The sequence below is a fragment of the Myotis myotis genome, unplaced genomic scaffold (genome assembly GCF_014108235.1).
Source record: "Myotis myotis isolate mMyoMyo1 unplaced genomic scaffold, mMyoMyo1.p scaffold_m19_p_12, whole genome shotgun sequence".
NCBI classification, from domain to species: domain Eukaryota; kingdom Metazoa; phylum Chordata; class Mammalia; order Chiroptera; family Vespertilionidae; genus Myotis; species Myotis myotis.
Window position 1 is genome coordinate 49,918,834 of NW_023416316.1, and position 16,930 is coordinate 49,935,763.

The 16,930-nt window shown below is 39.7% G+C and overlaps 1 protein-coding gene across 25 annotated transcripts in view; it reads right to left on the reverse strand.

The window, feature by feature from the left end:
• Positions 1 to 16,930, reverse strand: part of PTPRD (protein tyrosine phosphatase receptor type D) — a 1,393,726-nt gene that overhangs the window by 57,564 nt on the left and 1,319,232 nt on the right. For all 25 annotated transcript variants that reach the window (XM_036331134.1, XM_036331158.1, XM_036331156.1 and 22 more), the window contains one exon: positions 3,992 to 4,167. In XM_036331134.1, coding sequence (XP_036187027.1) covers positions 3,992 to 4,167 — 176 coding nt within the window. The remainder of the gene's footprint in view (positions 1 to 3,991; positions 4,168 to 16,930) is intronic.

A 16,930-nucleotide genomic window follows, 5' to 3' on the forward strand; every position in this document is an offset into this window, starting at 1 on the left:
AAAAATCAATAAAAATATATTTTAAATAAAAGAATGGGTAAGAAACGTGGTATCTAAAATACATGGACTTTACTGACAATTATTACCACATGTAACTCATATCAATATCACTCACTATTTTTATATTGTACTAGAGGCACAGTGCACGACATTTGTGCACTGGTGGTGGTGGTGTGGGGGGGTCCCTCAGCTTGGCCTCTGCCCTCTCACAATCTGGGAGCCCCCAGGGGATGTCCGACTGACAGCTTAGGCCCACACCCCAAGGTTGTTCCACCATTCGGCTGATTTGTGTATTAGCCTTTTATTATGTAGGATTCCTTCAAGATATGGCTGCAATGGAAGTAGCAGCCACAGTAGCCATGGTCTGTTTGCAGACTGAAGAATGAGTTTCTGCATCCATTCTGGAGAGTCTGTCCTGGGGAAAGGCAAGTACAAAAACCCCCACACAAAATGCCCATGTTCTCAGCTACACTCCTCTGGACCATAATGCATGGGTGTGTTACACTAGGAAAAGTTGGCAGGATCCGCCATGTGCAGTGACTCTATGAACTTGGTTAGGATTCACTGTCAATCACAGAAAATCAAACTCATTTCATTTGGAAACAAAAAATTTAATTATTTGGAAGACAGCTTTAGGAGGAAGTAAAGTTGTAATGGTAAAGCCTCCAACTTCTCTCTCTCAAACCAAATAATAATAGTTGAGAGTCATTGAGCCATCTTGTCACATTCTTTATCTCAGTCAATACCCACAGAAATCCTTCCATGCAAGTCAAAAAGGAGAAATGAGACTTTGAAAACTCTAGTAAATTGCTCATTATTACATAGTGAATAAGCACTAGAATCTTAATCTAAACCTAGACATTTAACTGTGAGACAGCCCTACTTGGAACTGTCTTGTAGCTTCCCCTTTCTCTGACGGTGATGTCCCAGAGTCTTGTGTAACATTGTTATCCTCTCTTCCCTTTCCTTTTCTTCTCTCATCTCCACCCCAAATCTCCAGTCAACATGTATTCCTACATACTTGTAATATACATAAGTGTTTAGACACACACACACACACACACACACACACACTCACACACTTTCCCCCATGTACCAAGGAGATGAATATTATTTCAAGAACCTGAGCCTTAATCAAATTAAGAAACTTTTAGGTTTCAGCCCTTGGAGAGGCGATTCATTTAAACTACCCGGACCACCTCCATTTATGAGGGGAGACTATAGGCAATTCCTAACTAAAGCCAAAGTAGTTTAAAGGTCTGCTTTGAAGCTGGCTGCTGGGAATTGAGAATTCATTGAGACTTCAGGCCAGCCACATAAGCCACAAAGTTCCTCAAGTATGGAGCTATATATTTCAGCAACAACCAACCACTATACAATATTGTTTTTACAGTGAAACTCAATCCAAGGTCTTGTTTGAGAATCCAGGAATGCCTAGCCCTTTCTCCCTAAGACTTTAGGTGAAGAAGACACTTCATAGGGAAAAGGTGAGGTGGATGGATGTGAAGGAGAAAGACGGAAGAACAGGTGACATAATTTGGGGCACCAGATCTCTCTGTTGCATTTGGTCATTTATTCTCAAGTGTTCCAGGCTAGAGAACAAAGGTCTTTGGTGCTTTAGGGATCAGGGCTCATTGCTATGAGCAGATTGATAAGGGTTGGAATTCCTCAGTATTGGCTTATGCAGGTCATCACAAGTTTGGGTACAGGCTGAATCACCACAGAATAAAAATCACAAGACAGCATTTTAATTGGCCTCCTTTAGGCCATTTAACAAAGAGAAAGCTAACTTGCAAGAGCAAAGAGTAATTAATGAAGGGAGGGAAACAGAGGTTCCTTTAGTGACTTCCAAATAAGTTCCTCTGTCTAAAGTGGGGGGTGGGGGGAGTAGCCTGCAACATAAAGATAAACCGCAGGTATTGAAGTCACAATGCCTTCCGTCAAGAACTGCTCATTACCATCAGATGCCGCCGTGGCAGAGGGGCCAGTGAGAACTAACTTTATTATTAGAAGCAATTAGGGAGAAAAGGGGAAGAATTTCATTTGGTTATTTCAAAACAAGTTTCTGTGCATAGTTTAATGAAGGCCTGCAGTGTCAAGATAAAATGTGTGTTTTACTGAAAACAGCTTTTGCAAATGACTGCTTGTTACCAGCCGGTCTCTCCCAGCAGAGTGGTCCTGGTAGGTTGGATTTACATGCATGCCAAAGTAGAAGCGTTTAGCTGTCTCAGCTTCACAGAAGTGTTACCAGGCAGCATGGACCAATGGTAAAGCACGTATGTTCTGGATTCAGACTGTGTCTTCAATTCCTAATACTGCCCCCTTGGGTGACCTTCTGGAATGTTTTAGCCAGAGTTTACTCATATATAAAGTGGAGATCGTGGTAGTATATATCTCAGAGGGTGGTTGAGAAATAGCAATCTACCTAATAAGTGTTTGACACTGTTATAATTATTAACAGGTTTATTCAAGAATCATTTGGGTAGGGCAGTGGTTGGCAAACTGTGGCCCCTTGAGTGTGGCTCTTCCACAAAATACCACATGCGGGCGCGCAAGTACAGTGCGATTGAAACTTCCTGACCACACTCAAGGGGCCAAAGAGCCGCATGTGGCTCACGAGCCGCAGTTTGCCGGCCACTGGGGTAGGGGGTTGTTGTTAAAGAAAGGGCTTGCGGTATAAGGGGTACCCTAAGTACAAATCAATAATAGGTCCATTTATATCTTTTGGCATTAGCATGTAAAGATACTTGTCTTCAGAGTCATAACAATTTTTTATTTCAGACAATTCATTTCAGACAATATTTCAATTTGTCTATAGAATCCACATGCTGTAAAAAGATCTGATTTTTTATTTTTTATTTTTATTTTTTAGTTTTGCACAACCAGTTGTGGAACATCTCTTTTTACTGCTCCACTCCTTATCTGTAAGGTAACAGCTGGGACTTTTTGTATTTTCCTAAGTCTGAGCTTTTTCCTTAGAAATCCTCGTGGCAGCTTTCACCTCTTCTGTCACATGCAGACCGAGGCTGAGAGAAGCTGCCGTGAACTGCGCTTGGACCATCTGGAAAGTCTCAGCTATCACACAGCAAACGGGGAGGTGGGGCTTGGCTTCCTTCTGCATATCCACGGGGGGGCTGCTGTGACCACTCTGAGAGACCTCTCAGTGGTGGTTTCAAACTCTCCCCCGCATGTCCTGCTCTTCAGCGAGAGGTACTGTCCTCTTCAGCGATTTTTCAGAGACTTCATTAAATTCTTAAGATTTAAAGATTGACTTTCAAAAAAAAAAATAGTATTGACTTTCATCAGTTGGCTACAATATCTGCTTATTTTCCTGGGAATATGGCTTACCCATTATGTTTTGGTTTCGCAAATCAGCAGCATTTAACTAACGTGCTATGTACCATACTATTAGATCCATATGATGGCTGCAACTCCTTCCTTGGACCTTATAAGCAATGACTATATTATTAAAATCTTCTCATTTTGGAGAAGGCTAAACTAGCAAAATACCCTCTACATGTTTATTTTTCTGGCTTCCGAGTTAATTTACACAATTTGAATAATTTAAATAAGAGCCTGTGTCACATGATTTTAGATCTTATGCTTCAGATTGTGGGAAACGAAAAGTTAAAAATACTGGGAAGCAGATTTTGGTGAAATTCTCCCCCAAAGTCTGTGTGTTCGATGAATGTTTTTGAAAGAGTTAGTGCAAGCTAATAACTATTTTCCCTAACCAAGTAATCTACTTCTTTGAGTAATAATTTTTTGTTTGTTTTAGGGATCGCACACATTGTAACATGAAAGAATTTCACTTTTGAAAGACTCAGAAGTGTGGAGGAATGGTTGGATCAGAGTTGTTGATGCCTATTCACAATAATGTCAGTCGGAAGGTCAGAGCTTAAGGTTGGATTCTGAACAGAATAAAATATGCAACATTGGGAGTATCTAAGGGAAGATTTTTCAGAGGGAAGAGGCAGATATTTATTCTTACCCTGGATCGTTCTTCTAGTTTTGTCATCATGACAACTGTGGCACTCCGTTGCTCCCATATCATTCTCCAAAAGTCCCCGAATGTTTCAGGGAGAGATCCCTGTGTTGCAATGTAGGCGTTTTGCTTCCTGTAACCATCTATGTAGTTGGCATTCACATAGTCACTTCCTGGGATGCCTGTAAAGGAGGAATGTTATTCAACTAAGTGAGCGTATCACAAGAGGAAATAACCTGGGAGACAGCCTAACGGCATTGTCCATTGCTGTTCCACACTGCTCTAGAGGACTCACAGTGATGTATTAGAATTTGGGTTCTAAGCAAGATTCAAAACAGGTCTAACAGAATTAAACAAATGCAATGTCTGAGTTGTTAGGTCTTTATAAAATGACAGGGGGACTACCAAAGAAAGAACAACACAACAGAGTGCCCACAGAATGCCTTTTCTCACATTGTCTTTTCCCACTGCATGAGCAAAGCAGAGCTTGTAAAGGAGAACAAACAACTATCTGGTCCCATTCCTCACTCATTCTCTTCCTCTTTCCCAGACAAAACCTAAGTAAAATAATGCCCGGGACTGAAAAATGTGATACAGCATGTCGTAATGGTGAAGAATTCACTGCAGATTTCACAAACAGGGAACTCATTTAATCCTCACAACGACTCTATAAAGTGAGTCCTGTGATGATCTTCCTTTCACAGAAGATTAAACTGAGAAGCACAACATTTGAAAACTTGCTGGAGTTGGTGGGGTCTGGTTTAATTATAGATAGGCAGTCTGCTATGACTTTGTCCTAACCTCTGCAGAGTATTGCTTCTCGTTTAAACCTCATGGGTTTGTTGTATCACAGGAACCTCTCTTTGGATTATGACAGTTGCCTCCTAATTGGTTGTCCCACTTCTACTTTTATCCTTTGCAGTCTGTTCTCCATCTAGCATGAGGGCAATTTTTAAAGGCATAATTCAGACACTGTAACATCTCTTCTGCAAACCCAACCATGGCTTCCCTGTACACTTCAAATAAAATTCACATGCTCAACAATGACAACAAGGCTCTGCCCTTCTCCAGACTAATCTCATTCCCTTCACCTTCTAAGCTTCTAAACTCTAGACTCTGCTTCATTTGAGAAAACAATGCTCTCTTACTGTAGTGCCATCCCACACCCTGGAACACACCCTGTCTCCTTCCCATTGTAAAATGTTCGCCTCCATCTCAGAAGGCCTGCCCTTTGCACCTCGGGACCACAGGACTCCCTTGGCAATTCTGACTCCCTTGGCAATGGTAATACATTATATATTACAAACTGTAATTACATATTTGTTTGTTGGCTTGTTTATTGCCCATTTTGACCTCCAGATCATGTATCTTATTCAACTGTGCTATTCCTAATGACAAAAAGAGTAAATAATTTTCTCCAGTTACAACATTTAATAAGTAGCAGAGCTATAATTTAATGCAGATATTCTGACTGAAAGTCTAATTTTCCCTCAGAATAATGCCTTTAAGAGAAATATGGGCAAGTTTGCACTTCTTCCAGGGAGAGTGGCCAGAGTGATTAAGAAGATGAAATCTATTCCATATAAGAAAGGAATATACAGTACAACTTGGCAAAGGCAAGGGCAAGGGTTGGGGGTAAGATCTGCCCATGTGTATCTGAAGAGAGGTTCAGGTTTACTCTGTTGAAACCCACGTTTTTCAACTCTGAAGGATATAACTGCAGGGATGTGGAGTTTATCTCCAATATAATAAAGAATTTTAAATTAGAATTTTAAATTTTAATATAATCAGAAAGGGAATAGATTTCCTCAGGAGGTAACAAGTTGCCACTCCTGGAGGGGGACGAGCACTTTCCAGTGATATAACCGTGACATGGGAGGCAGTGTTAGAACGTGCACATGGTCCCTTTTTTGCTCTGGGAAAACATGGGTCTTGGGTTTGTGGAAAAAATATTTTCTTTATAATGAAACATATGCTGTTCCCAAGCTAAAATTATTATATTTCACTGATTGCCACTTTCAATTACTTTGAGTGATTTTCTGACTCCAGTTGTAAAACTGATCCTCTCAAGAAACGTAATGAAAGTCAGATGGAAACTACTGAGCTTCGAGAGGAACACATGGATGTAGAATACCACCGGCATCAGTGAAAAGCCTTTTGAGCAAAAAGGCTTTTGCTCAGTTGGTTGTAACATTATTCATCTATTACAGCCACTCAAGAAACAGTTGGGATTCTGGCAGCCCTTTGTTGATAAAGATCCTATTCCGCCCTGACACGGCATTATTGTAGATTCAAAGGACAGTTTAAATAAAGTCCTCAGGTTACAGCTACTGGGAGGCAACACATCTACATGTCCACAATATTTGTTTCTGAGGCAACAATAAATCTATAACACAGGAAAAGCCCACTTTCGAAATTTTAATGTAGCAGTTAGTAACGTTTAAAAACTCATAAAAAGGTGTTCGGCTACGGCCCTCACTCAGCTGCGAACATTACTCAAAACTTTTTTCCAAAATTCAAAATGGAGAAATCCGGGTTAATGACTCAGAAAATACATCAGCCGGACACGGCCATGTCATCTTCATCAAGGATCACAGCTGTGTTTGAACGATGGTGCTGAGGACAGGGGGTGATGGGCACGAGACTTTGATCTAAAGCCAGGGAACCACGCCGGTCCAACACTGAGTGATGAGGCAGGGAACTGTTTTCAGACCTACTGCTCAAGTTGGAATAATAAGTTACTATTAATTTTTAGGGTGAATGGGTTGCTACTGCATAATGATTGCACTTCCCAGAAATAAAAATACAAAACTTCTGCCTGAAAACTCTGAGGCACCAGGGATCAATACTGTCTCACCAAATGCTTTATGAATTTGGGATTTGACATTTTGAAAAGAAGAGAATGAAAAACAACATTTCAGCAGTTGGTAGAGGTAATTATTAGGCTAATGTTTGCATCCTGAAAGAATGCTGAGGCGCCTCTTCCGTTTGGACCCGTTTCTCTAAGGAGGTTGCACCTGAAATGAAAGCATCCTCCCGCAAATCCCTTAACCCACTTGGGCAAAATGACGTTCCATGTAAGTTCTCTCTCCATGTCCTTTGCAACGTGGAGAAGTGAGAGAGGGCTTTGTTCTCTAGACGCCCGCAGATCTAATGTGGCCTACATTCATGCAACCCAACATAACAGGCTGTGTGGAAAGATGAATGAAAAAAGATTTTCGAAAGGGTGGTGGCTTGCCCTTCTAAAAATATGAACTCCAGATTGGAAGTGAAAGTTACAAAGCAGCGTGGTTTTAAGTCGACGAGGCCTTAGTTTTCAACTTACCATATTCTGAAAAAGTTTTCAACCAACCCTGGCCTGCTGGGGGGCAGCGGGAAGGGAGTTTCACAGACTGGCTTTCCAAGTGGGAGCCGTGAAATGCTTCTTCAGTAGCTACTGATTGTGAGGTTTCCGCCGGGAGGCTGGGTCTGCAAAGTGCTTGCATCGTTTTGGGGTGATCTTCTCCAAGTCACGCACATTTATTTATTTATTTTTCAGTCCCCTGCCTTATCTGGACAATGATTTGCATCTGCTAATGCAACACTAATAAGAGTGCACTTCTAATCTAAGAGAAGTGTGTGAAAATTAATTGAATTCCTCCGGGGCTATGATAGATAGAAACCTAAATTATAATAGAGTACTGAAAGAATACCAAATTATTATAAATTAGCTGGTTAATTTTATTTCTTGGAGTGAAGGAGACCTCTGTTCAATACTATGATAATGCTGCTTGTCTTTTTGGAAAAATCTTAGGACTCTTACTGTTGCTTAGAGTCAGTATTAATGTCGTTGCTCAAGAATAACTTGGGTCTAAAAGTTGATCTTTCCTAGGAATCCATAGGTTTATTATATTTATAAATTTAATAAATTCCCATGTCTTGTTTTACATGTACTCTCCAATTAATAGTCCTGTAAACAGTTCCAACACCAGTCATGCTTATCATTCTCATTTGCGAGTGAGAAAGTGGGGGCTAGATCTTGGATTCATATTACACCAGTATCCCCCATTCCTGTGTCGCACGTATTTCATCAGTTACTGAACTATTCTCTCTTGTGGTGCTTAAAAATATTACTTATATGGTTTCTATTGGGCCTTTGTGTCTCAGATAAACTAAACTTGGAGCTGTAAAACCCAAGTCTCTAAGACTAACAAAGGTCGTGATGAGGTGAAAGATTAGTAGAGTTGGGCTTCTATATTCTCAATGCATAACAAGCCACAGCAAACAGCTATTCCAACAGAATTCGGCCAGTTAAAGGCTCCCCTTTTATTTGCTGGGGATTGCTGGTTATAGCTCTCTGTGGAAAAATTAGCCGGGGCATGGACTTTGAGATCCACTCTTCTTTTAACTGCCTGCAGAACTTGGAAAATGTTATCGCGAGTTCAAAATGCAAGGGGCTCACTCTTCTTCTTCATCTAAGGTTGGGATGAATAGAACAGGGCTCCCTGACTTTGTTCCTACATGTGTTTGAATAGTAACAGAAGGGGAGGAAGCCTTGGTAAAACGAAGCTATTCTGCTCAAAAGAATATTTGTGATGAATAATATACTAAAAAAAGGCTTTAAGACCTTGAAAACATTTGGCAATGTTAAAGAATATACTATATGAATTGTTTTGTCATGACTGGGTTAAAATAAGGTTTTCTTTTGTGTATTTACTTGAGGAGGGCCAATTGAACCAAATGGATCTACTAAAAACAAACAAAACAGAAAAAACCCAAAAAAACAAACCAACTTGCTTTGCATCTGATTTTTCAAGTCAGTAGATAATTTTTTAAGAAAAGATTTCTCTTGCTGAGGAGTATTTAAAATTATATGTTTTATAATAAGGCCTTATGCCCCGATGTTAATTGGAAAAGAGACTAAAAATAATATATGAATTATTCTATCGATGTCAAATTAGGTAATCATAAGGAGAATGCATCTACTTTTGTATTACTTGTCACTGTAAGGAAGTCCTGTGTGCCTTTTGAAGCCTTGGGACACTAAGCATTTGCTAAAAATTTAGAGAACTTGACTAGGAAACGGGACTCCTGCCTGGGCCACTGGCAGTTTGCTCTTTGCCATTTGGGCAGCTGTTCAACTTGTCCAGACCGTTGATTGCTTATCTGCTAAACAAGGCATGTTGCACAAATTGATTCCCTCAAGTCCTTTTGAGTTCTAAAATAAGATGTCTCCCGGTAGTATTCTTAGCCTTCTTGGATTTGGAAATCTCTGTGAAGTTATTTTAAGATGAATAGAGGCTTTGTGTCTCTCAGATTAGGTAGGAACATTCTCTTTCAAGCTGATTTCTATTGCTTCTACCTCTGATGTGCTCAGATGAGGTGTGTGTGTGTGTGTGTGTGTGTGTGTGTGTGTGTGTGTGTGTGTGACTGATGCTTCCAATTTTGATTAGAATCTGGTGGGTACAAAACAAACAAATTCAAAAACAAGAGAAGGTGGTGGGACTAGGCTAGTAGGTGGTCTGTTCAGGGAAAGAGCTCTCCTGAGGTGAGAATAAGGCAGCGCTGGAGGAAAGGCAGAGGTCCATCCATGGCTCCTGGGGACACGTTGCTACATGGCTATAAGCCTCACCCATCATCTTCCATAGGTTCTGCATGCTTAAGCAAAACAATATATAACAGAACCAATGACCACAGGCTAATTGATATAGACAAGAGATAAGTTCCTAGGATATCACATCCACATTAGCAGAAAACAACGCTAGTTAAGGGCCTGCTCTGCAGAGCTGGCGATGAGCCTTCAGCTGAGTGGTTGACTTTACTCCAACTCAGCGTGGCATCAAACCCCAGCTACAGTTATTTTCTTTCACTTCTACAAATCCTTAGTAAAGTTTGCATAAAAAATAAATTGGTTTTGATAAACTAGTTTATTCCCTGTTGTAAGACAGAAGTACTCAAGTTCAAATAAAGCACAAAGGCTAATTTTTTCCCCACATGAGTTCCATGATTCTTTTTATTTTTATATTGGTTTCATTAAATTAAAAATGTATTAAAAGCTACCTTTTATTCAGTAAATAATGTCCCCTTCAATGCGCAAACCATACACAAACAAATAAACAAACAAACAAATAAAACCCCACCGAACAACAGTGAACTGTCGGTCAAGGCCTAGATTGAAATTTTTACAATTCACAATGCAGAAAAAAAAATCTTACTTTGTTTGCTCACAGCAGCAAACTAGAGGAGAATGGAAAAATGAAACCTAATAAAACTTACTATGGATACATTTATTTAATTCCAAGACTACAGGCTTTCTTTCCCCTTCACTAGCACCATGGCAGCCACCCACGGCTGTAGTAGGAAGAGCAAAATGAAGGACTTTCTTTGTCTTAGAAAACAAATGCTTCTCACCAAGGCACAGTGCATCATCTGCCATGACATCCCCAGATGGAACCTCAGTTTGGCAAATCCCCCTCCGTTTCTATAGTACCCAGGGCAAGGTTTTGAGAAGTGTGCCTGGCTCTATGGGCACTGCAGCTCATCTCGGTGAATATTCATGGGGGAGTGAGCAACTTCCAATGTATGAACCCTGCATCCACTTATGTTCCACCCATAGTTTTTCTCTATGTCTGCACTGCGGAGTGGCTGGGTTGCCACAGTGTCCCCAGGGAAGGATGTGGGCAATTGAATTGTCTTTGAATGTATTCCAAGATTAGCTACAAGTGTTGGGGACGTATCCGCACCGCTTTTGTAGCTGGGGAGCCCTCTGGGCCAGCACCGAATACCTTCTCAGCCACATCAGACTTTTGCAATTATTACAGGGTTTCATGCCGCAGTGAGGTGTCAGATCCAGCAAGGAGTGTGATGACAGGAGCTCTGTCTGCACGGAGGAAACTCGCAGAGCCCGAGTCTCCTCAGATATCACATGTACCCTAGTATCACAGCAGCATTATCATCCTGGCCTTACACAACGCCTCGGTGAGAACCAGCTGCGTCTATATATTTGAAACTTCTAATATACTGCTGGGTATTAGCTATTCTTAAGATCGATATAACAAACAGAAATGAAACAGACCTATTAATTCCTAAACATCCTGATGGAAAGTAATTCCAAATCTGAAAGGCCTCTTTATATATATCTATATATAGATATCTATCTATCTATCTATCTATATATATATATATATATATATATATATATAGATATAGATATATATATCTATATATATATATATATTTTTAAAATCAATGGAGAGGACAAAAAATAATTATTTTATATCTTCCCAGCAATGTACAACCTGTGCCTTTATTCTAACAATGAAGTCACACCAACCACAGCCTCAGAGCTGTGGATTTCTCTACACCCTCAGAGTAATGAAGTGCAGTCTGCATAGGTGTACAATAAAAATTTTAAATATCCCAATAACTGAACTAAAGAAAAATGGAGATAAAAAACTCGCAGAGCTTTCTGATTTACTGTTCGATTAGCTTCCTGAAAACAAGAGTAAAGAAAAAAGCCAACACAACCAGCCATCTCTTAAAAATGCTTATTCTCTCTTTCAGGTAAGAAATGGGACAGGTACGGGCTGAGGTCGGAGCCACACAGATCCCACACCAAGGCCCGGGCTGCATGCAGGAGAGAGGTGCTACTTAAACTGCTCACAATTGTCTTTACTCAGGCTGTAAGCATCTTGGAAAATGGTTCCCAGTTTCCAAAGGCTAAGTCGGATCTTGCTTTCTATTTAAGACTAATTAAGCTAGAAAAATTCGTCTGTGCACTGCTCCTTAAAGAGAAAGATGCTTTTACGTATTTAAAAAAAACATCACTGAAATAAACGGATTAAACTATGTCATGCCTATAAACAATTAACTTGAAAAGGAAAGACTGAAAAATGTTAAGGAAACTATTGAATCAATGATTGATGTTCTGAACAATATGAGAAAAATAAACTCAACCAATAATTGGATGAGAATTAGGGGGAAAATAATTTTTATCCCTTTTATTTCAGATGGGGCATATATTCCAGTCAATTTCAGTTTAAGCAGAATTTCTAGGGCAAAAATAATAAACAACAGGTGTCCACGAACTATTCACTAGTGCACAGGCTAACAGGAAAAATAGAAAATAGGTAGCTGGGGAGGTAGGTAGATGAAAAGAAAGGAGAGGAATAGATTCTAAAGGGAAGCAAAGGGATCATATTTAGTGAGCTGACTTGGGAAATTGCACATGACAGCTGTTAAAAAGAATTCTTTATTGGGGAAAATAATTTAAATTCTTTGATGTTAGAGTTTCATGTGGAGCTTGAACATCAAACATTTGTATTCACTAAAATATCATTAACTTATTTTTCTGGGTTGGTTTTGCTTTTACTTATTGAAAAAATATCAGGCTACTAGATACAGCCTGGGAGAAAGAAAAGGATGCATAGCATGAGTACCCTGTGAAACCGGAGAACATGTTACCGTGTGCTGACAGCTGCTTTAAATGAGAAGAAAGTCACTCAGCACAGAACACTCTGCAGAAGGGAGGCTAGGACACAACTTATAAACACAGGGCTCAGTGTGGTGGCAAATGGTGAAGCGACAGTACAGGGGAACAGCAGTGGTTTTCTCTCTTTCCTTTTTAAAATTAGATTTTTCGAAGGGGCCGTGATTCCCTGTGAGCCACTTTCTCACTTTAAAGGTGCTAAATTGCCCATCTCACAAATAATCAAGTTGTTGTAACATCATCTATACTATTTACAGTTGGAATTTTTGGAATTGCTCCTATTATGCAAATCAAGTAGCAGATGATATATCTCGGATTTCCATTTAAAAGAACACATTCTTCCCCCTGCTGAAATCTGTAATGCTATTATGGGTCTGGTTTTCATTTATCAAGTACCAATATTTTCTTTTGCTTCACAGAGTACTCCAAATCTATGCAGCTTTCTCATTTGGATGGTATTAATTTTTCCATAGATCACATACAAAAGAAATTCCATCTGAGGATAAAAGGACTCAGTGATAGTAGCAATAAAATTCATAATACAGCAATGATAATTTTAATAGTTCCCAAGATTTGTCAGGCATTGTCTGTATGCCAAGCACTCCTCTAAATGCTTTACACGCATTAATTCATTAGATCCTAATAATTTCAGGAGATCAGAACTATTTTAAGCCTATTGCTGCACAGATGAGGGACCCGGGGCACAGTAACGTCTACCATCAAGCTCTTCAGAAGGACGCAGAGCCTAGGATGCTTTCATAGGAAAGAAGTTCTTGAGAAGCATATGGGCCCTTATAGGAATGTACCCTTTAAAGAGGTGAAGTAAAGAAATAGATTTATGTTTTGGAACTTTAACTATATATCCCCAAACTAGAGAAAAACATAAACAAAGCTTTTTTTAATCAGATTAACAAGCACTAGTGTTAAAGAATGCATAAGACATAACGTGGTTGATGCTTTGCCATTTCTAACTCTTGCAGACAAAACCATTTAAACCTAGCTTGGTAGCAGAGACACACCGCACCAGACAATAATTCTATCTGGAGTAAACCCTCTGGCTTAAGTATTTGTCTGTCTGTTTTCCCTCCAAAGGACTAATTTCTTAAAGTCCAAGATTTACTATTCATTTTACTATTCATATTATTTATCTATTCATCTCTGGATTTGGAATCAACTTTCAGGATTTTAAGAATGGCAGGAAGAATCCTCATTTTATGAGAAAATAGAACAAAAGACAACCAGGCAAGGGTTCCTAAATTGCAGAGTAGACCTGCAAAGGGCTTGTGTGTCCATAAACTCCATGAAACTGGTGTAAAGTGTGTAGGTGCCTTTTGTTTTCTGGTGGGATTGTAAATGTTCATTAGATTCTCAAAAGGAGCCAGCTCCCCCAAAGGCCCAGTGTTAATTGTACTAAGTGACATGCCCCAAGGTCACACAGCTGCTCAGACTGAGATTTAGTTTTCAGTCTTCTGCCTTCTTATTCAATCTCTTCCTAATATACCTTAAAAAGTAATATTAAACAAAAAACCCACCTGAAAGCTATTTATACGTCATCTATTCTTTGGAAAAATTTACTTTGACTGGAGTTTAAGAACACAATTGAAGGCCTCTAGCTCTTAAGATTTCTACCATAAGTGTTTCAAAATGTGTATTTCAAAACTCCTAGGCAGTCTTTCCAGCACAAAGACAATGTTCTTGAATTTGGTATGGCATGGATAGGCTCTACCCTTAAGACTGCAAAGGCAGCTATAGGTGTGATCGGCCTGTTGGAAAGAACAGCAGTCTTGGGCCCAAATGACTCACATATTAGAATGTTGGCTCTGCCACTTACTAGTTATTAATTAGGAATAAGCTACTTAAGTTTGTAGCTTCAGTTTCCCCATCTATAAAACTGAATGATCACAGCTAGCTTTTGAGGCTGTTCTGAATACTATAGATATAATCTATACATGTTTTTGAGTACAGTATATCAACTCTATGGCATGGTACCTGCCACTTAGTAGGTACCCAGCTGATCATATCTATAACCGTTTGTCTTTGTTGTTGAATTAAAAAGTAGCATTTTAAGTTTTGCTTTATATTTAGACATGGCCAACAATTCAAAAAATTCCACGTCAATATGGCTTTTAAATGGAAATGTTAATTACAATTCTACTAACAGAAATATAAGACAGGCAGCTGTAAATTGTATATTATTAGGAAAACCCAAAACCCCCTTTATCTAGGAATGTAATAATCAGATTGAATTTTTGATATTTAGGAGGCATTACAATAAGTAATGTGTCACATTAATTGATATTCATTGGTTTATAAGAAGTTGAAGATACAGAAAATGATATTTGAGGTCAGTAGATCACCCCTGGGATGAGCTAGGGATAGAAACATGTACCCTTCTGCAATTTTAGGACTGGTCCATTTGAATCACAGGTGGTTCCCCACATTGTGTCATTGCCTCAGATTAGTTATGCCATGAGTAGGAAGTGAAATGTTAAAGTGTAATATCTGTGCCATCCACAGGTTAATGCCCAATGATCAAATGGATTTTTAGGCCAGAAGTTAAGGCTGGGCGTTTGGATCCAGGCTAAGTTACTTAATCACAGTCACAACCTGTGTTAGTAGGAAAGCAGCGTGAGTGATGTGGCTGAGGAAGCTGGGGTCAAGGGCTCACAAGAGTTCGATTCTAATTTGGGCTATATTACTGATACACTGTGCGACTCAGCACCAATATTCCCTCTGAGCTTCCATTTTCTCTTGTCTACTTTCTGGAATACTTTGGATTCTAGAAGATTAGGCATGTTGCTACACATTATCTTGTGCACATATACATATTAGTTCCCATTTAGTCTTTATTTGCCACACTTAAATCATTAAATTAAATCTGTTCACCTCTCTTCTTCAGGAATTACTATTTTCTCTTAAAAATTGCTTAATCATGGAGGGAACTCCAATGGTAACTGGATTGGTCAAAAAATCAATTTTGTTCCCATATTGCATAACCTAAAACTCAAAAATTGTAAGCATTTTGTAATTTGGACGCTCTTGAATTTACTCTGCATTTTCCCCAGCATAAATAAAGTTAGCATAATTTGGAACCATGTCATAAAGTGTCACTATTTTCAAGGAGTTCAGTAAGCACATTGGTGCCCACACAGAATTCCTGATTTTTAAAATTTTCCCCTGCCATCTTTCAAGGACAGTTGTGTTTCAATGACAGTTGTGTAATGTTTAGTACTATTAAGCAAAGATAAAGGCAATACAGATCACTATGGCAACTTCCACTCCTTTCTTTAATGTCTGTCAAATAACTCTGCAAAGTAATGTGAAGATAGTGACCAGGACCTCTGAGAGAACAAGAATCCTATATAATAAAGAGGTAATATGCAAATTGACCATCACGCCCTCGCACAAGATGGCCTCTACAAGATGGCTGGGAGGGGAGGGCAGTTTTGGGCGATCAGGCCAGCAGGGGAGGGCAGTTAGGGATGACCAGGCCAGCAGGGGAGGGCAGTTGGGGGCAATGAGGCTGGCAGGGGAGCAGTTAGGCACTGATCAGGCTGGCAAGAGAGTGGTTAGGTGCAGCGGTTCTCAACCTGTGGGTCGCGACCCCTTTGGTGGTCAAACGACCTTTCACAGGGGTTGCCTAAGATCATCCTGCATATCAGATATTTACATTACGAGTCATAACAGTAGCAACATTACAGTTATGAAGTAGCAATGAAAATAATTTTATGGTTGGGTCACAACATGAGGAACTGTATTTAATGCCCAGAAGGTTGAGAACCACTAGGTTAGGGGCAATCAGGCAGATGAGCAGTTGGGAGCCAGCATTGTGAGAGGGATGTCCAACTGCCGGTTGTCCTGTGGGATCAGGCCTAAACCGGCAGTTGGACATTTCCCGAGGGCTCCTAGATTGGAGAGGGTGCAGGCTGGGCTGAGGGACAGTCCCCCACCCCCCCATAAATTTTGTGCACTGGGCCTCTAGTGCATAAAATAAAATCTTCACCAAAACCTTTAAGCACACAAAACAGACACGTTATAATTGTGCATGAAGTCACTTAACATTTTAACACACTTGAAAAATCTGGCTTTGTGCTATCCAAGCTCCCTTTATAGTAAAGCCTCAGCGAGTGGTTCTGTGGTTCCAGGTGGCAGCATCTTGTGCTTAAGAAATAAGATGATGGCTTGGCCCCTTAAATATGGGGCTTAGTCTAAGATAAAATGCTGTTCATGGTTGTAATCTAGATTAAAGCTCTCTGTGTAGCCCATAAACTTCAATTAAATGCTTCTAACCTTTTGCATAAGAGTTAAAATGGAAAGATTTTTGGTTTCTAGGTCAGCTCTAGATTTAGGGTATATTTGTGGCACAGAGTTATAAAAAGGCAGGTTTTAGTCTGATTCCAGTGTTTTGGCTTTTTTAACTGTAAAAATATCATAGGAATGAAATGTACAGAGTTTCCAACTATCATTAAAAAGGCACA